The 21,180-nt window shown below is 38.5% G+C and overlaps 1 protein-coding gene across 1 annotated transcript in view; it reads right to left on the bottom strand.

Annotated features, from left to right (window-relative positions):
• ITGA8 (integrin subunit alpha 8) overlaps window positions 1-21,180 on the bottom strand; it is a 118,541-nt gene that overhangs the window by 33,954 nt on the left and 63,407 nt on the right. The window contains exons 21-25 of the mRNA XM_055805332.1: window positions 19,942-20,034; window positions 14,242-14,321; window positions 11,133-11,213; window positions 5,629-5,734; window positions 4,161-4,319 (exon numbers count right to left, since the gene is read on the bottom strand). Of these exons, the coding sequence (XP_055661307.1) occupies window positions 4,161-4,319; window positions 5,629-5,734; window positions 11,133-11,213; window positions 14,242-14,321; window positions 19,942-20,034 (519 nt within the window). The remainder of the gene's footprint in view (window positions 1-4,160; window positions 4,320-5,628; window positions 5,735-11,132; window positions 11,214-14,241; window positions 14,322-19,941; window positions 20,035-21,180) is intronic.

A 21,180-nucleotide genomic window follows, 5' to 3' on the forward strand; every position in this document is an offset into this window, starting at 1 on the left:
CCACCACGTTCTTTTGCTTGTTTTGAATCTCGCTCTACAGGCTTCATTTGATGCTCCAATTCCTGTGCAGTGAACACATTGCATTCCTGTGCAGCAACAGGCAGAGAGCAGTCAATCCCCACCCATGCTCCTTCTGCCACTTCTGATCTTGTGGACCATATTTGCACATAGACACCTCCTTTCTAGATTGAAGCACCCTAGTGGAATGAGTTCTTCTGCAAGGGAATCCGTTCCGTATCTTTGATAAGTCCTTTTGCTCCTCTTTACACCTTTTGCAAAATTCATAATTTTATTATCCTTTCATGTCCCTCACTGTCTTCAGAGAAAGATAAGCTACTGAAAAGGAAAATTCCCTAAATAAGAGTCTTCCCATGTGTGCACAGGTTTGGTTTATCTTTGTGGAAGAACCAACAAAGCACAAAGGAAACCTTTCCACAAGAGAAGAAATTCAGCAATGGGGAGAAATATACCGCTTTGACTGAAACTGAACAATCCAAGTAATTTCAAAGGGGAAATGCCCAAGCACCCTAAGAGAGCTAGGTTCTGAAATCCAAGAGGAGCCAGGCGTATAATGTCCTTAGCCTTATTTGGAAATCTGTGCCAGGCATCCAGCTGTTTAGACAAAACCTGAAGGAAGCTGTCTCTGTATCCTCTTCCTATCTGAAGCAATAGATAAGCATTACATATTTGAAACGTGATTTATGTATTCATGCTGTTCAGTGCTTTGAAAAACTGAAATAAGGAAAAGATGTTTTAAGTCTTGCAATAATGATTGTACATCTAAAGCCATATTCTGCTAAGACAGATGGACCATTATTTCATTATTACAGGGAGATTTCTCACAAGTCTCACAAAAATTTAGTCTTGTTAATGTAACAGATACAATCATTATCAAGTAGGAGAAGGAAAAGCAAAATTAAAAACCTACAAAAATCATCAAAAATTACATTGCCTGAAAAAGTGCTTAAGAACTATGGCACTATTCTACCCAGAGCTCTGCTCTCCTGACTGTAATGCTCCCATCTCAGCTTCTTAATTGAAACTTAGAACACAGTGGCTAGGGTAGGGGGATGCTAAATCTCCTTCTCATGTACTTTCAACCTGATCTGACCAGTGGCTTTGAGATACTAGGCTTGCAAATACAAATGTAGCACATCAGCTTCCTTCTCCTCACCACCTCTGAAAAATAGGTAGAAATGGGGCAGAAAAGATTAATGGAAAATATTCTCTGTTTCCAAACTTGCTGTGTTTTGGGTACAAAATGGAAACATTTTTCTATTTTCAGTTCCCTATTACTCATTTCATTTTTCTCCCTCTAGCAAAACTAAATAAAAGGGTGTAATCCTAACCCCTTTCTGGCTTCCTGGGTGAAACACAAAAATCTAGCCATAATGTATTTGGGATACATCAGCTTTTCTACATTCTTGTAAGTACATATTTTAGTTCTGCCTCTTTAAGCCAAAGACTTGTAGCCCCTGTGGTTGTGAGGAATAGCCTTCACCAGAAAGATGCCTCCACTTCCATCCACTGTATAGAACTCAAACTCTTCCTAGTATGCCAAAGATATATAGCACTTTTAACATTTGGAATGCAGCTCTCCCCACAAGATATTTAACAGGCTACTGGTTAAACTCGAGAAGTGTTGTTTACTCCAGAAGTGTCTGGAATCAGTTATGCTTAATAAATTGGATACCTTGTTTTTGATGGGATAATATGTAGAGCTGTGTTTTGCTAAATCTTCTGACTTGTAGCCAAACCAAGCTCTTTTGAGGGGATCTGCCATCACAAACACAGATCTTGAAAGAGGCTTTTAGACACTGGCATACCAACACTGTACCGAGGAGGCCGCTACTGTGCTTCCCCTTGTTACGGTTTCCTGCAAACTCTGAGATCTACAGTTCTGCTAGAAAAGAAACATGTCCATGGAAGGGGAAGAAATCTGGACGGGAAACAATACCTACAAATAACACTTACCAAAATATTGGCAAGGGATTTTTTTTTCTTTTGGCTGGTATGATTAAAATAATTACAGAATCATTTCAAAGTAGAAAACCCAAAAGCCTGTCACGTTGCTGACAAAGTTGTAGTTTTTATGAGTCAATATAGATTAAGCCATAGAATAATTGTAGACTATATGAATCCTTTTATCAAGTGGCACTACATGAAAACTTCCATTTCTGCAGTATATTTCATGCAGAATTCCTGTTGATAATTTCACTTTATAGGGTATTCAAAGTATGTTCTCTGAAAAATTAAAATAAGACATGTAAAAAATATATGATTCTAAAATTACTCCAGTTTTACAGATTACAATTTCTCGTACTATGTTGAACTTAACCATAATATAATATATAGCATATGATATATAAAAATATGGATCTTCTCATATACTTGGTGCAAGGAAGTAGCCCCAAGAAGCAAAACATGCTGAGGACTGACAGATTAAGATGCAGCTATGCAGAAAAAGACCTGGCTTAAGCTGCACATGAGCCAGCAGTGTGCCCTGTCAGAAGTGAGAGTCAGCAGCATCCTGGGCTGCATGAACAGCAGCAAAGGCTGCTGTTGAGGAAGTGATGGGGGAATGTGAAGCTCAAGGGCAGCCTTGCTGCAGTGACCATGAAATGTTCCAACATTTCAAGATCCTTAGGACAGTGAGGAGGGCACACAGCAAGCTCACTGCCCTGGACTTCATGAGAGCTGACTTTGGCCTCTTCAGGGATCTGCTTGGTAGAGTACCATGGGATAAAGCCCTGGAGGGAAGAGGGGCCCAAGAAAGCTGGTTAATATTCAAGGATCACCTCCTCCACGCTCAGGAGCGAGGCATCCCAACAAAGACAAAGTCAGGCAAAAATGTCAGGAGGCCTGCATGGATGACCAAGGAGCTCCTGGACAAGGCCAGACACAAAAAGGAAGCCTACAGAGGGTGGCAGCAAGGACAGGGAGCCTGGGAGGAATACAGAGAAACTGTCCAAGCCGCCAGGGATCAGGTTAGGAAAGCTAAAGACCTGACAGAATTAAATCTGGCCAGGGACATCAAGGGCAAAAACTTCTATAGGTACGTCAGTGATAAAAGGAAGACTAGGGAAAATGTAAGTCCTCTCTGGAAGGAAATGGCAGACCTGGTTACCTGGGATATGGAGAAGGCTGAGGTACTCAACAACTGTTTTACCTCAGTCTTCACTGGCAAGTGCTCCAGCCACACCGCCCGAGCTGCAGAAGGCAAAGGCAGCAATGGGAGAATGTAGAACTGCTCACTGTAGGAGATCAGGCTGGAGATCACCTAAGGGACTTGAAGGTGCACAGGTCCATGGGACCTGATGAGGGGCATCTGCAGGAACTGACAGATGAAGTGGCTAAGCCGCTATCCGTCACATTTGAGAAGTCATGACAGTCCGGTGAAGTTCCCACTGACTGGAAAAGGGGAAACATAATTCCCATTTCTAAAACAGGGGAAAAAAGGAAGATCTGTGGAACTACAGACAAGTCAGTCTCACTTCTGCACCCAGCAAGATCACGGAGCAGATCCTCCTGGAAACTGTGCTAAGGCACATGCAAAATAAGGAGGTGACTGGTGACAGCCAACATGGCTTCACTAAGGGCAAAGTGTGCCTGAGGAGTTTGGTGGCCTTCTATGGTGGGGTTACAGCAGAGCTGGATAAAGGAAGAGCAATTGACATCATCTACCTGGACTTGGGCCAAGCATTTGACACTGTCCTGCAAGACATCCTTGTCTCTAAATTGGAGAGACATGGATTTGATGGATGGACCACTTGGTGGATAAGGAATTGGCTGGATGGCTGCATTCAAAGAGTTGCAGTCAATGGCTCGATGTCCAAGTGAAGACCAGTGATGAGTGGTGTTCCTCAGGGGTTCGTATTGGGACCAGTGCTGGTTAACATCTTTGTCGGTGACACAGAAAGCAGGATTGAATGCACTCTTCTGATAAGAAGAGTTTGGAAACAAAACACATACCATGCAACACAACTGTCCCACTAGAAACATTATAGACTATCTATATCTTGCTTCTTACCTAGGAAAATGATCTCAGGGTCATTGTGAAGAATTCCCCAAAAGCTCCATCCCATTGTGAAGTGTAGGCAAAAAAAAAAAAAAATCAAGCAAAATGCAGACATGGATGGAAATAAAAGGAGCTAACTTACCTTTATTTGCATTGTATTAATAGGAGAGCTCGTCTGACAGTGCAATGGTCCATGTGTCTGAATATGAAGAATATAAAGAAGAAATTCTTCTCCACTGGACACAGGCCAACCGACACGGAGAACTGTATTGTTGATGGCACTTGGTCCTATATTGTGCAGCTGTCAAACAAATAGCATCAGAGCTTTCCAAGGCATTTACAAAAATAACAACAGAAACCACAGTGACCACCACTTAGACATTTTACTTTGGAAAAGATGTGTAGGTTATTAATATAATTTTATTGATGGAGAATCTGTTGCAGGTAGGGGAAAAGAACCTCTACATGTTAGTCACAAAGCCTGGCAAATCTGGGAGAATAACCTTTTTTGTCTGTCTGTATTCAAGAAATCCTGCACCTTTCCCATTTTTTCCTACATATAAAAGAGACAGAATTACCTTAGAAAGTATAAAAAACCACATCAAAACACACTATACAAATATATACAATGAACCTTAACAGAACATACTTGAAAATAGTAGCTGAAACATCAGGACACAAAAGAATCACATTTCAGTGTGCAAGAACAGAAGGCATAGCAGAGCTTAAACTAGGTTTGTGATTAGGAACACTCCTCAGTTCAAATTTCCTCAAAAGAAAAAAGGGAACTAGTTTTCCCAAAGTAACATCCCAGGGCATTATTCTTTTCTGGGAAATCTAGTAAAGATAGAAATAATACAAATTATAAAATCTGGGATATTAAGATGATTTTCTTGTATCAAAGTTTACAATTTGAAAACATCTGATGACCACAGGAAGTTTGGATATGTGTTAACACTAGGCATGAGAGCTGAAGAAGCAGAACACCATGGAGCTTTACTCAAAGATTCTAGATATGCGAGAACCTCCTTTTTTTGAGTGTGTAGAATTTTTGTGACTAATAAGCTTTATTTAGAACCAAATAAAACCCAATTTCAACCTTAAATCTTCTTCAGTAAAGGGTTTTTGGGTGGTTTTTTGACCTTTTTTATGCTTTGCTGATATCAATACACTATTAAATGTGGTTTCTTTAATCACTGTAATAATCACTGTAACTATGTCAATACATTGGAAGTCACATATATAGTTCCACAAACAGCCCACGTGATTGAGGCAGGAAGATTTGTCAGTGATTTTTCAGTTTAGAGAAATGTGTTAAGATGAGGAATTCACAAATAATATTTTGTATTTTACAGACTGATTCATAACAGCTTATATAAGTCATGCAAGTTGTTATCTTACACTGCTGATTCAGCTCAGTTGCTTATGTTTTCTTGAGTGCTAGTTTGTGAATTATAACCATATGTGAAGCACTCTGTTTTATCTCCTAGAATAAAGGCCATCCATCAGATTCCAAAGGTGGCCTGTATTCCATGCAGTTCACCCAATGCACCTTTTTCTACCTGAACCCTTCTAGCATGAGGTCCTGTGGCAACATATAACATTTTTACCTCATAGATGTGTTCTACTAAAGGACCAAGTTCTTCTTCTTTTGTAGGTTCATCTTTGGGTTCCCAGTTATGAAGCGGCAAAATAATCGTTGGGGGGTGAGACACCCTGTAATATATAAAATAGGTTAACTCATCAACTGTTACCAGTGATTGGCTGCATCACTTTTAGAAAAAAACATGAAGACCACTATAGATAGAAACCTGAGCCCTTAAGGGCATTTTACTTGGGCACATTCATTAGAATTAGGTGAGTTGAACAATATATAATGCTTCCATAACGTACTACCCAGATCTTACAGACTACTGAGGGTGTGCATTTATTTTCATACTTCCTCTGATGGATGGTCCTTTCCAGACAAGGGGGTGATTTTTTCTCTATTTGGAGAGAGGAATGTAGTCTGTCGGGCATTTACATTCACACTGATGAGGTATCTGAATACATTAATACAATCCAAAAAACTAGAGTAATGATATGTAAATAAATTAATTTTCTCATTTCTATGTAAAGCCTGTAGATGTTTAATGCTATGCATTTTCCTTCCTTGCAATACATTTTTAGATATTTATTTAACTGCTCTGACTGTAAATTCAATATAACCTCTGTTATTATTCCTGTAAAAAACCTTGCAAAGTAGTCTATCTCATTTTACAGGTGGGAAATGGAGGTACTGTGACTTCCATAAACTCACAATGGAAAGCAGTGTATCAAGAAACTGAATTCAGGACTAGTGCTCCAAGCTTCCCATTTGCTTTGCAAACGAAGTGGCAGCTGAGGCATCCCCTGAAACACCGTTGCAACTTGCAACATGTAAATCAAACATAAACGAAGAAAACAGTGACTTAATATTTGACATCTTTCCATCTGCTATTTTATTTTTCCTTTCCTTCCCTTCCCTGTCTGACATCAAGGACCAAGTAGTCTGTTAACGTTTCTATTTGAATCACAAGCATTTTATTTCCTATAAAAACTATAAGTTCCTTGGCAGGGTCCCATTCAGATGCCAACTTTAACCTTATTCAGTTGTTGAGAAGTTGGGAAAATGGATCCCAAGAATTTCTTTTAGCATGGTCAGTGAGTTCTGGCACAGATATCTGCCATCTGCTAGTACTGAAAGTAGCTCTTGGTGCTAAACCGGTAAGTATTACCCTTCCTTTACAAGGGACGATGCTCACTTGGTTTTGCCGGTTTCCAGAATCTTTAGCTTAAAGAAAACCATAAAATTTCAATGCTTGTTCTGCCAAAGCTGGAAGTTTTCAGACAGAAAACTGTTAAAAGAATTGCTAATGAGTTTTTTCAGAATATAACATTTGACTAAAATGATGGACTTCTACCCACCAATATTAATTCACTTTCCCTTGATTCTTAACAGAGAAAGCAATACTGCAGATTGCCCCTTGCAGGAGAGGACAGAAGACTGGATGATTTTGTTGCAAATGCTGACTTTTAAAAATACTTTAGGAAGAAACAAACTGTTCTTGCTTCCAGCTCTTAATGTTGGATATAATGAATGAAATGTTTGATAGAAACTTTTCTACCAAATACAGCTTCTAAAAGCAGCAGGTGATCCCAGAGAACAACTTAACAGCATCCAGCTAATGTACAACTCTTCATGAAATTTAGGGTACCCTGGCATACCCTGCTAATTCTAAATGCTAACTCTAAATACTTCCCCGGACTTCAAAAGGCAGAGGTTTGTACTAACAAGTAAGCCAGGGGACAAATTTACAAGTCAAAGTAGTAAGAACAATGGAACATATTAATTAAAGGTAATTTTAGATGAGGTAGCTAGCCTAACTTATTATATTTCACAAACGGCCTTGTTTATTATAAGAATTTTAATTATTAATTGTTGGAGAATAGGAACTTTCCTGTGTTGTTGCAAAAGCCAAGACACAGAAACCCTTAAGCTACCACAAAAATTTGCAAACCAGAAACTGTACACAGAAAAAAAGAAGCAGGCACGAGATTTCAAAAATGAGTATTTTCTACTACACTCCCTGTGCCGTATTTTTCTTACACACAGACTTACAAAATGTGAAGTGTAAATGTAGGTGTTCAATTAAAACAATTATAAAGTAAATAAGAACATTTATTTTAACAGATTTTACAGTTATATTGAGGACTTCTGCTATTGACATGAAAGCAGCAAAATCCGATCAAATTAAACAGAATTCCCCTTTTGACTATTTTATTTTGCATTTAACTAAGAATATTTTTAACATTTGAGTGATTTATTAGATGAGGATTTTTCCTAGACTTTTAGGTGACAATAATCAAACAAGAGCACTGAAAAATAAGATAAAGGAAGTATGTTCTACAGAAAATGCTTATGTGGGATTTACAATAAGAATTCTACCAGCTGCAAATCCTCTCAGTCCAAATTACTTCCTTCCTGAATCCCTCATTCCTCTAGTGCTCTTTCAGCAGTGAGAAATAACACTTAAAACTTACATTTTTATAGAACAAAAGGTAGGCAGAATAATAAAATCTCAGTTATCAGAGCAACTTCTCATTGAATTAAATTTCTTTTGAATAGGATACTGAAGAAGATTTATTCCTTTCTCATAGAGGCAGTATTTGCATGGATCCACTGCAAATTTATAAGTATGTATACATATGCACAATTTCATAACTACTTACTCAGTAAAATGCACAATGATTCCAGTCCCACTTCATGCAACTCTGTGCAGAGCAGCAGGGAAACCAGTGCTAGATATTTTCCAGTCCAAATGTGGACACAGTCTCTCTTTTATTTTTATCTAGGAAATTGTGAGCAAATAGTTCCCTTGGAGCTGAATGCCTCAGCATCTCTGAGTAATTAACAAAATCTGTCAACAAAGCACTTGGGAATTTTCCTTGGTACATGCATGCTATAGCTAATAAGAAAAGACTTAAGAGGAAAGGAACTGGAAGTCGTTCAGTCAAGTAATTCCTCTGTATTTAATGACCTGTTTCTTAGCACTGCAGGCAGCAAATTCAAGCCACTTTTTCCACTTACGGGCAAGCTCTTTTTAAGAACCAAGAATGTTTTGGTCATTTTTTTGTCTATCTATTCACCTGTTACAGAAATTTTCATTAAAAGAACACGCTATGGCACAGAAAGTACATGAGAGAGGCAAAATGTTTCCAAAGAATACAAAAAGTTTGTACAATTTTTCTGTGAAAGCAATGAGCAACCTCACTGAAAAAAACAGAAACCACAGCACTGGAAGGAGCCCTTACTGAGAAGTTCATGTAAGTATCTATAACCATTTCATTGACTGAATTGAAAGTCCAGCCAGCCCTTAATCCGGGTGCCCACCCATGGCAACATCGAGCAGTTGCTGGCTCCCAACATTTTCTCACACACCCGCAGCCCACCATCTAACCCCTTTGATTCCTATTTCCTCTGCATCCACTTCTTTTTCTCTAAGAGAAATTTTCCCCCCTCATTCTGGATTTTTCACCTCTCCCTATCCAGCTCATGTCTCTAGATCACCACTAACTACAGAAAATGAAATACTACTCTCATTTCTGTTCTTGTTAAACATGCTGTCTTTCAACTGCTCCTTTTCAGAAATACAAGCATCAATATATATCTACATTGCCTTTAAGTGCCAGTCCTCTTTTTTTCCACCTAAAAGACTAGCCTTAGGGTTAGTCTTCTTAAGCTGGAAAATCCAAAATATGATGAAAATACTTCTAAAATCTCCCTGACTTAGATTAAATATTAGAGCAGAAAATATGATCTGCAAAATGATTGGACACTCTGCTGGCACTAGGTAGTCAAAGTATTGTCTTTGAAGTGATACAAATAAATGGATGTTTATAAATCCATAAAAACATAAAGGCATTTTTACTTTTTACACCTAAGGCAGCCCCTTGAGGTACATCATGTAAGGGACATCTACCCCTCTCAAATCAGCCACACCTCATGGCTTGACTGTGGGAGCGAAGCCAGGCCATGTTCCGCCTGTACTCCCCTTGCAGAGCTGACAATGGTTAAGGTCCACAGCTGTAGTTTGAGGAGACGTAGGAAATCTGAGATCCCAGACAAAAAGCATGTTTGGCAATTATTTGCTTTAAAAGAATATCCTGCCAACTTCCCCCAGGATGTCAGGATAGCAGTCTAATTCCAAGATTTTATAGGGTGGTCTGAGATTCTTACAGAATCATAGAATCATTCAGGTTTGAAAAGTGAGATCACCAGGTCCAACCATTAACCCAACACTGCCAAGTCCATCACTAAACCATGTCCCTAAGTGTTACATCCACACACCTTCTAAACACTTCCAGGAATAGAGATTCCACCAGCCCCCTGAGCAGCCTGTTCCAATGCTTGACCACCCTCTCAGTGAAGAAATGTTTCCTAACACCCAATCTAAACCTTCCTTGGCACAACCGGAGGCTGTTTCCTCTTGTCCTGTTGCTTGTTATAACTTGGGAGAAGAGACCAATCCCCACCTCACCACAACCTCCTTCCAGGCAGCTGTAGAGAGCAGTAAGGCCCCCCCTGAGCCTCCTTGTTCCCCAGACTAAACACCCCCAGTTCCCTCAGCTGCTCCTCATAAGACCTGTGCTCCAGACCCTTCACCAGCTTCGTTGCCCTTCTCTGGACACGCTCCAGCACCTCAACGTCCCTCTTGGTGTGAGGGGCCCAAAACTGAACACAGTGTTCGAGGTGCAGCCTCACCAGTGCCGAGTACTGGGGGACGATCACTACCCCAACCCTGCTGGCCACACTGCTTCGGATACAAGCCAGGATGCTATTGGCCTTCTTGGCCACCTGGGCACACTGCTGATTCATATGGTAATTATCACCTAATCACATTTTATAGTTTCTGAAACCATGCTGTATGTGAAAACAGAGATAGAAAAGATCATCTTTGATCATATCCTGTGCTTGTTTAGCTTCGGTATCCCTTGTGTCAACAGACAGGCACCTGCTTCAGACAGAAATGTAAGAACCATGCAGTAGTAGCTGGTTGACCTCTTGTCATAGTTCATTCCTTATTCATCCTTTCTGCAGATGCCTCACCCTGCTTCCTATTAGTATATGCCTGGCCACAACGTGTTTCATCATTCCAGTCATAAAAGCAGCAGCTTCTGCTTTGGAATTCAGAATTAAGTGCCTAAGTGGTTGCACAAGCAGACCTATGCATATGAACAGGCATTTTGTTCTAGAAACATCCATTCACAATTTGAATGCCCAAATAAAATGTTGGCTCTAAACGGTGTTACTGCAATGTGGGATTCTACAGAGTGCTGCATTTGCAGAGACACTCAGTGAGTTTACTGGAGTCCTTGTGGGCAGCCCTGCCCTACATGAGCTGGTAAGTCCTTAGTGGCTCTGTCCTGCAAGGCTTGCAGGGGTAAGACTCATGGGAATTCTCAGGTGTTCTGGGTGGATAAGGCATTGGGAATTACAGTATGTTAAAATATTCACTACATAGGATTATTGTATGTGGAAAGATTCAATACAAAAAGTAGTTATTATTATGAACTGAAATGGTTGAATACTTACCCTCTGATCTGTACTTGAGCCACTGCACTGATGTTGATATGGAGGTTAACTAAATTGCTGGTGGGATTAATCTTGTTAGAGCTGGAAAAGATATGTAAAAGGGTTAAAAAAGGTTATTTAGCAGAACTCTAGATTGTTACAGATAAAGCACTGAATGCAACAAGGCCTACAATTAGGAAGCTATGCCATTGGACGTATTACAGCACGGGCTTGCTATTGCTACTCTTCAGTCTCTGAGTTCATCATGTGTTTAACAATATAATCAACTCAAACTTCCTTTAAAGAATCCTATGTGTGAATATGATAATACAAATTTATTTAGCTTAAAATATTATGTAAATTCCCTTGTTCAGCTTGGTTATCTGTATGGATAGGACTATGTTAATAGAATACAGTGGTGTTTCATGCATTGGAGGAAAGCAGTGTTAATGAACAAGATAGGCTTTCTTAAAATACAATTTGCATTTATGACTCTCCAAAATTGTAACAGTCTTTGAAGATAAAGAATCAAACTAAACTGTTTCTTTACCTTTCTTATTTTCTCCCCTCCCCTGTCCAGAGAGGGTTTACACTTAGTCCCACTTGATAGTGAAAACAGATCCCTATGTTTAAAGCCTAGAGCTGCCACTCATTTTACTGTCTTTTCTTATCGCAAATCCTTCATAATAAAAGTAGTTTCTCTTACTTCAAAAAGGCCATTACTATGACTATAGCCCATTCATGTAAAGAAAGGTTTGTAGGTTCAAATGCATGAAGACAGTGAAAATAAATAATTACAGATTTAGAGTTTATTTAATTATGGGATTAATGATACTAAGTTTGGAGGCTTTTTTCAAGCAGCGTGGAAGTACTTCCTTGCTTCATGGAGACTGAGTTTCTATTGCTGTCACAGTTTACTGTTATCACATCTGGGTAGCATCAGTCTAATGGAAACATTCAGAGGAGGCCAGCATTTCCAGCAACCAACTCCTGAGGAGTAAAGGGCAATACTGCTTTGATCCAGGATTTCTGGTTACAGATTGCTAAAATTAGGAGAAGCTCTAATTTGTTTGTAAACTGGTGCAGATTCCCCTCAAACATTATTTGTACTTTTGATGTAATTCTCTATGGCGATTGCTTTGAGTACAAAAGTACAAACATTGCTTAAGTATAAAAATGACTATGCCACTAATTCATTAGAATAAGCTGCTCTCCAATTTGTGTAACGGTACTACTTTCCTTAGAGTTAAAATACAGATTTTGGTCATATGTATTTGGTATTCAAATATTGTTTGTGCTCTACAAAATATTTTGTAGAGAAGAAAATAGTTTAAATAAAAGTGCCAGGACATCTCCTTCTCTAAGGGGTATATAATTGCCTAGAAAATTCCACATCAGAAAAGAAATCAGATTTCAAGACACTACTCAGCCTCTATCTTATTTCCCATAAGTAATGAACTTCAGTCTTGCAAATCAAAATATTTATTTTCCACTTGATATTTTGAAGTAAATTAAAGGTTTCTCTTGAATAACTCAGACCAGGACACAAATTCAGATATGTTCTCTGCTTCCCTTTCCTTCCATTTAGGTAATTTCCTCTTTCAGCCTTAGGCATTTCTGTTTCTTTTTTAAGATTGTTTTACCTGTTCACTAAGGACATAGACATGCTCAAACTGTAGTGCTGCTTGAGAATGAATGTACAAAGGAGTGAGTTTTAACTGTAGGGTACACTTCCTATGCAACAAGTTTTACTTTTTTCTTTCTCTCTTTTTTCTTTTTGTTAACTAGCTGGGTGTTCTTCAGCATTTTGATACCAGTTTGTGGAAATTGTCCTTTTTGGTAGCCCAGCAGATCTCCTCCCTTTACATTTTAGTGAGTCACACTCATGGAGAAAGCATCAGATGTTGCCATCTCCTAAAGTTCAGACTTATTCCTCAGTAAAGCCTTGTCACTTTTTCTATGGAAGTGACCTACCCTCAACTCTTATTACCTAGAAAGATCTAGCTACCCAAAAGGCTCTGAACCTCTCCAGTTTCACAGCATGAAAAGGATAGTGACAAGAACCTCTGATACACATTTAAAATCATATTGCTTTCATTAATGACTTGACAATAATAGCAGTATGGACAGGGGACCTACAAGCTAAGACGTTACATCTTGTATCTGCCTCTGGAGGAGCCCATTCCCAGGCTTGCATGACTTCCAGCTCACCAGCCAGACTCTTGGCAGAGGGCTGAGGCCTGACCAGGCACCTCACCATCTTCTATGGTGTTGCTGTGCCCTTCCCAAGTTTCTGTATGCCCTTTACTTCAAGGGTTACATTATGGAATTATGACTTAAACATTTTAAATATCTCCATTATTTACTAGTGAACAAGATCAAGGCCCTCATTAAAGGCCAGACATTAGCAATTAAGTCTCTTTGTGTGGGGCCCCATCAAGAACTCCAGCGAGTGTTTGATAAGGACAGATGGAGCAGAAGCCCTGCCACCTGCTGAAGAAGTCCCAGATTTTTCTTGCTGTTATCCTAACCCAGCGTGTCCTGTGGTTTTTTGTCCCTGTGGAGGAAGTACTGCTCTGCATAAAAAAGAAGCTTCTCCAGCAGTAATACTTCAGCCCCACAAATGTGGAAGAAACTAATGGAAAAATGGCAAAGGTTACCTGCATCAAACTGAAACAGTTTTCTTTCTTCATGCCAGTAAATCTGTTGAACAGATTTTAACTGCTCTTCTATTTTCTAAATCATCATTAAGAAGTCGCATGTCTTTTTTTTCTCTCCAGAGCATGATATGTTTTTAAATACACAACTTTGTTACAAAGTGATCACATCATTAATTCTGAAGTGGAAAACAAAGCGCAAATTTGACAGATCTGTAGAAGATCCTTGGATCACTGACCCAAATAAGTTAACCTGAATTTTAACAAAATAAAATTCTCAGAACCACCCTGAGACTGATTTTGCTAAAAGCTAACAAGACTTCAGCTCCACAAATCCTCCTGAAGAAAGCTACCATAGGAAAGCCCATGAAATAACTACTCACACTGAAGAGTTAGTTACTTCTTATATAATAAAATTCAGATATAAATAGGAATTCAGAATTTAAACAACCACTCTTTGTAAAACATCTAACCTTTTTATTTGCAGTTCAAAATTGATGCTGAAATCTGCATTTTCAAAATGCTGAACAGAAAATCGAATGCCTGTAGAGAACTGAGAAAGAAACAAAACAACAGGTTACTAAAAATGGTTGATGTCTCCGTATGAAAAAAGCAGGACTGTTCAACATTGCATTTCACAGATTTATATAGGATACTGTTGCTTTTTAAAATTTGTATGAAATAATGTCATCTAGTTGTTTTCAGGAAAAACTACTGTTGTGCCTGTATGTGTTGCCAGATAGAAATCTTGGCTGGACAGAGGAAAGATCAAGAGAAACAAAGCATCATACTCCCAAGAACACAGCAGTGGGCTCTTCTTCATCCAGACAGTCTTTGCTTTACTTTGCCAAGGCAAAAGAAAATAATAGCTGTCTGGCACCTCTTGTCCATGCCTCCATCCATGCATGCCTTTGTCCAGGGCTTCCTGCTCCTCCTGTTGTCTCTGCAACTGTGACATATGAGCTGCATGCTGTAGGTGTTGCAGAGCTGACTGATCACCTGTGTTTCTTCTAGAGGCTAAATTAGCAGCAGCTTGATCATTTGATTTGGTTTGAGTTTTTTCATTGCAGTTCAGTTAAGAGGACTACAACTTCAAAGTTATCTTTGCAGTTCAGTTTGCCACAACTTGTAGTGTGTGACCACTGAAAGAGAGAGTAAAACACAGAGTTCCCAAAACCGAAGGACATAAGGGCTTCCCCTGGTGCTCCCTTGTGTTTATGCAGACCTTGCTTACTCCCTCTGTTAATTTGCTTTGCAAGAAGGGCATAGGGTAAAGCAGAACAAGTTAATTCCGAAGAAAGAATGGAATTGCAGGGCTGACTAAAGAAGGAATAAACAATAGCCTTTGGTGGGGTCTCTGTAATCGTCTTGTTGGACATATTTACAGCCCCACTTACAGTATGTAAGTGACAGGGAGGAGATACCATGTGCCCTCAACATTAAATTAATGGCTTTAATCGCCTCATTTCAACTGCATGTGTTTTAAATCTGGTAATTTTTTCAAGGTGAATTTTGCAGTGACACTGACAGCAACATCTACAGTCTGTAATCTTGAACATCTTCTCACTCCCCTCTACATCCCCTATTGCCTGGTGGTAGAGCTTCCTGCCAGATAACTTGCACACTGTGCTTTTATATTTTCAAAAAGGACGGTTACATGTGGATAAACAATCTTCCTGAGAAAGTCATCAAAAGGCATTAGGAAATGAGGACATTATTCCTTCACCTCTGCCAATATCTGACTAGATTAGAGGGTGGGGGGAAAGAAGGGAAAGAAAAAGCTGTCTGCTTGGCGTACTTCCATTAACATACTTGGGGTGGCATTGTCACAAGAGGACAGGATGCAACAATGTAGAGTGTTATTTTGGGACCTAGATTCAACACCACTGAAGAGGAGGCATTTTCCTCTGTGGGGCGGGTGTAATTTCAGACATTTAAGCAATTCCTTTTTTCCAAGCATTTCTTTTTTTTAAAAAAAAATTCATTCAATTCTCCTTCTTTCCTCACTTGCAGTGGAGCATCACTGAATCTTAATCCATCTCCAGAATGAGACTTAGCTAACATGTTTTGATTACTTCTTTCAGTTGTCCTATGCTGAAAGCAATATTGTCATTATAAAAGAAATGGCAAGTTCAAATCTTTGAATTCTGACCATTTTAATGTCATACTTATAGCTAATCTCTCTATTTTGATGTAAAATATTTTAAGATTAGAAGATAATAATTAAATTAAACAGAAGCTGAATAGCTGACTTGGAATAAATGTGTAAGCTATATTTAAGACCACTTTTTGGAAGTGATTTTAACTATTGATATTTCATTCACCTTTAAAAATATAATGATTTTTTTAATCTCTTGATACAAAAAAAATCCAAATATTCAGTTTGGCATTTCTCTTACTGTTTTTACTAATCAGTCCATATACATTTGCTTCCACTTATAGCAGTAGAAAGGTTTGGTGAACCAAAGATAAAATGTTCCTCAGAGCTGATATGAACTACAGTTTTGATGATCTATTATACCCCTGAGGCTTAATACCTTACTTAATATTGAAAAAAACTCCTACTGTATGAGTCTAATATGCTGCAGATGTTGCCTTTGTATGGTCACATTACTTTGTTAATGTCAAATAGACGTTGACATTGCTACTAATAATGGGGCAAAGATGGTCACATGCCCTTGCTGAAAACCTGCTGAGGCCAAAGGAGTTGAATTTGCTTGAGCTAGTAACTTAGCAATCAGTCAACTTATTTTAATAGGACATTCATTTTGTCAGAATAGTTTTCCAAGTGAACTTAGTTTCATTAAAATTGCATTGTCTTTCATGTTAGTAACACCACGTATCTTTGAAATACATGACATTTCTGCTATAACTGATAAGCTTTAATCTGCTATTATGTTTGACAGTATCTAGAAGTATGCTGGGAGACAGCTAGCTTTTTTTGAAGTTTGTTAACAGTGCATATGAAAGATAAAACCTCTGTGCTCTTGAAGAGTCAGTCTGGTACATACCAAGAAATAGGCACTATCTTCCAACCCTCCCAGTCTTCTAACCTTGTTTCTATTCATTTCTATTTACTTCCAAATTGTTTTACCAGAATTTATAATAAAACCTACATCTCACTTGCTAAGGTCGCTGAATAGGCATTAGGAAGCTAGTCAGTCTGATCCATTTCAGTGTCATAAATAAGTACTTTGAGCACTTTTTGCCAGTGAGGTGGTATCGCAGGCATCTAGTTTGCATTCTTGGCCATATAGCGTCATGATTTTCCTTCCCATTTCTTCTTGTCTTCTTTTTCACCTTTTCATCTTTTTTTTAACCACAAAGATATTACTGGAAAGGTTAAGTAATTTTTGTGGCCAGTAAATAATTTTAAGGTCACAGATTTTCAAAAAGTCAGAGATAAACCAATTTTGATGACAGTAAAAGATGTGAAGTGTCAGACAACTCTGTAGCCCGCTGCAGTAATATCCCATGGGTTATACCACAAAATCCTGACATAACCCTCATATTCAGAAGCTGATCTTAAAGAGTTCAAGAATTCTAGGATTTCAGGGTGCTGAAAAGTTATTACAGTGACTCAATAGTTAAAGAGTTTTAGGAATGTTTGATTTTGACCTAATCCTCCCTTCCCACTCCCTCACAACTTCCACAAAGAGCCTCTTTCTGAACGAATATTTTGAGAATAACTGATCTCTTGCCAGAGCAGAATTGTTTTGCAAAACTGGAAATGGATCAGAGCAACCTTTCGTGATTTATGCAATTTGTACAAAGGGCTGGTATTTTGCTTTTGGAAGTACATTTCCCATGATAAATACATTTGGATCGAAAAAGCTCAAGTCCTTTCACCTTTACTAAACTTCCAAGAGAGATGGTTTCAAAGATAAAGTTAGGCTCCAAGCCTTCACTCACTATAACCAAACACTTTTGCCATCTGGCTTTGTAATGCTCTGCCTTCATATGCCTTCATTTTCAAAGGTTGGATTCTTTTGATATAAGCCAGACTATCCTTAAACATGTTATGATCTCTGCTGTTTTATTCTGCTATTTCCAAGTGTCTCTTTATGAAGTTTTTTGCTTAGGAATATTTGGTAACAGCACATTTATGGCAGCTGTAGAGCTGATTCTGAAGAAAAACATGGTTAGGCTGTGAGAATTCATAAGCAGACAGGTGAGAGCAGTACAGCTTTAGTGGCTACCAAATAGCATTCCTGAAGTCTTTGCACTGCTAGAATTTTGGATCAAGGATGATGTAGAAGTAGGGCTTTGGATTCAAAGGGAGGAGTGTGAGGGGCTGTAGCCTAACACCTCCACACTCAGACCTCTCCATTGCTTATTTTTAAGACCACATGCAAACCACAAAGACTTGCTCCTAGCTTGGTATACAATGTTAATGTCTCCTGTGCTTAGTCTTCCTTTCCTCTTCTAAATTTGTGGGGGTTTATGCTCTTCTTAACCCAACACTGCATTCCAATCAAGAGTCTTGTCTACTTCTGTCTGTATCTTGAGGATCTGCCTCTGCCATGAGACTAACCAGGAAATCATTGACCAGATATCAAAATTTGCTGGTTTTCTGGTACAGGAAATCATCTGCCTTGACTTGGAATTTATCTAGTGCTTCAGCCTGTCATTGTCTCCCATCATCCCATTATGAAAATTCCATTCATTGGAAATATTTTCAGTTACTCTTACTTTTTAGGAGTTTCATTTAGTTGAGTAAAATAAAAACTACAAAATCTTTTAGCTCTCTTCCTTATGTCCTTCCCAGAAAACACTTATAGTACCCCCTTCAGACTTCTAGTTCACAGTAGTTCTACAGAGAAAGATCCTCACCAGGCAGGTTCCTGCTCCCAGTAGGTCCACCACCTAGAATACATTTTCCAGTGTTTCTAGGTCCTTGTAATCCCAGAGTCTCTCTGGGACTGCTTGTGACCATGAAAGAAGATGACTGTATTAGATACCTGGTCCCACATTCACTTTCAAAAGTTCTATTACTGATCTGAAGCTAACCATAAGATCCAAACAAGCTTGTTCTAGTCCCAGTCTCCTATTATATGACCCATTTGTTTTTTATCAAAGGTCAGATAGGAACTGCCTTAAGATAGATAAGAGGCCAGGAAAACACCCCATTACAGAGAGTCTGAAGACCAAAATATTGATTTTCCATAGGACAAACCTTAACTTGGTAGGAATTTTGAAAATACTACCGAGACTTGCTTTCATTTCTTTGCAAAGCTCCAGGTCCAATATGAAATGCAAACAGTGGTAGTTTTCATTTAAAAACTGTTGTTTATTCCTCATATATGTTCATGCTGTTGATTGCTTTATTTTTATTAGGACAGTTTTTATCTAGCTATAAAAGCCTGGATTATTTTAGTTAAATATTCCTAGCATTTATGAATTTATGAGCAGTGCTAGAATTCCTCTGCAAGGGTATCCATGGCCAAACATTCCCCACTTCAACAATTCTGGGATTGTCCTGAACTGTTTTGTCATGAAACAGGGAGAAGTGATGACAACTGTGGAATGGGTAGTACTTTCTTTAATCTCCAAACCTACGTTTAATCCTTATCTTCCATCCATCATCAGTCATTGCTCGGTTCCACTTTTGTCTAGAAACAAGGCTACCAATGTTCCATCTAATGTGTAGTATGATTTATGAGTAGCTGTCTTAGGAAAATGTTTAGAATGACATTAATAACTTGAAGGAAAACTTGCTTCTAATGACACTTTCATGGACATAAATCATGATTTGAACTGAGAAGACAATCCTTATCCACTCAAGATGAGAATCAGGCTAAAGAAGCTGTCATTTACTACATATACCTTAAGCAGAAAGATTACTAAAAGAGATAAATAAACAGATCACATTATGGATTGGGATTCTCAATATACTAGTGCAACTTCGGCAACTTAAATTGAGTCACTCTCATTTTCTTTACAGTAGAAGAAATAAAACACAGGCTCAAGAGTCATTAATCTTAGAAAAACAAACTTTTAGTTTTTCAGAAGCAAAACTCTGCCTCTTGTTATACCAAAAATTTCCTATCCAAGTCAATAATTTGGTTTATGTGCTTATGGGGACACTTTCTGCTAATTGAATAGGTTTCCATTTGCTCCCCTTTACAATTCAACTAGATAAAAATCAGTAAATGCATCTGGTTTTCCCTTACGTTTGCACCAGCCACCATGGGGTTCCCAAGATCACAAACCACCATTCTAGTTTCATTTTCCATCTTGTAATCACAGCTCAGTACACGCAGTGCCTGTAACAAAAGGAAACCAATATGGAGGTCAGAGATCACAGTGAAATGTATCCAGTTGGGAAAGCGATGCCTTGACTGTGACATTTCTTTTCATTGCAGACACCTGCTCAGTGCAGTATCAAAACATTTAATTGGTTATTGGCAGACAATGGGGGAAAACCGATGCCAGGGAAAAACAAACAGGAAAGTTTCCACTACCTTAAAAGCTATGGTGAATGAGATCACTCCTTTTTTTTTTTTTTTTTAGTTTTAACATACTGCTTTGCTGTTGTGAGCCATTCCTATAGCGATAATGACGCAACACAGGAAAAAAAAGAAAAAAAAAATTGGCAAAACTGGATGAGGGGAATATGCTTCACATTAATTACAACAGTTGTATTTTCCATCACTACAAGTCTCTACAGTGAATTTATGGCATCGGCAGAACTTTGTTATGGACCAAATCTAGAACTTTCTTTTTCAACCTATGGTAAAGTACTTAGAACATGAAATACTGCTGTAAAAACATAAACTGTTACCTGTGTTCATAATTTAGCAACAAAGAAGATAGATTTTCACATTATCAGAAATTAAGGTTTCCATTGTTTATAGCAATAAATAAAATTTAACTGTTTTTCCAGCAACTATTCATTCAAAGACCAGTTTATACCTAACATTTTTCAGGCAGTTTTTTTTGATAACTTTGAGGATACACTCATATAATTTCCCTCTAAAGCTCTTAATGTAAAATGTATCCTACGTTTTGGTGGAGTTTTTATCCCTTTAGTTTTTATCACTAGTTGTTAACATCTGTAAAAACCCCAGACTCTGTAAAAGGAGGAACAGCTATAGAATAGTACAGGTTAAGAGATACAGAGTAAGACAAAGCAACCAAAATTATTTTTTTCTGTTTTCCTCTCTGGCACACCCAACGAAAGAAAATGCTTCCATATACGTGCAGAAATGAACCAGCTTTGTAAAAGCAGGAGGCAGCTATTTGTTGCTATAAGGCGCTCTCATTGTTTCCTCTCATTTGTGACTTTCATATGTTAAGCAATACACGCAAAGCCATGTTCTTTATATAAAAAGACCTGGGGAATCTCCAGACCACTGACTACCAATTCATCCTGATCCGTAAAAGCCATCATGGACACGCTGACCTTATCA

The sequence above is a fragment of the Falco peregrinus genome, chromosome 5, assembly GCF_023634155.1.
Source record: "Falco peregrinus isolate bFalPer1 chromosome 5, bFalPer1.pri, whole genome shotgun sequence".
Taxonomy (NCBI): domain Eukaryota; kingdom Metazoa; phylum Chordata; class Aves; order Falconiformes; family Falconidae; genus Falco; species Falco peregrinus.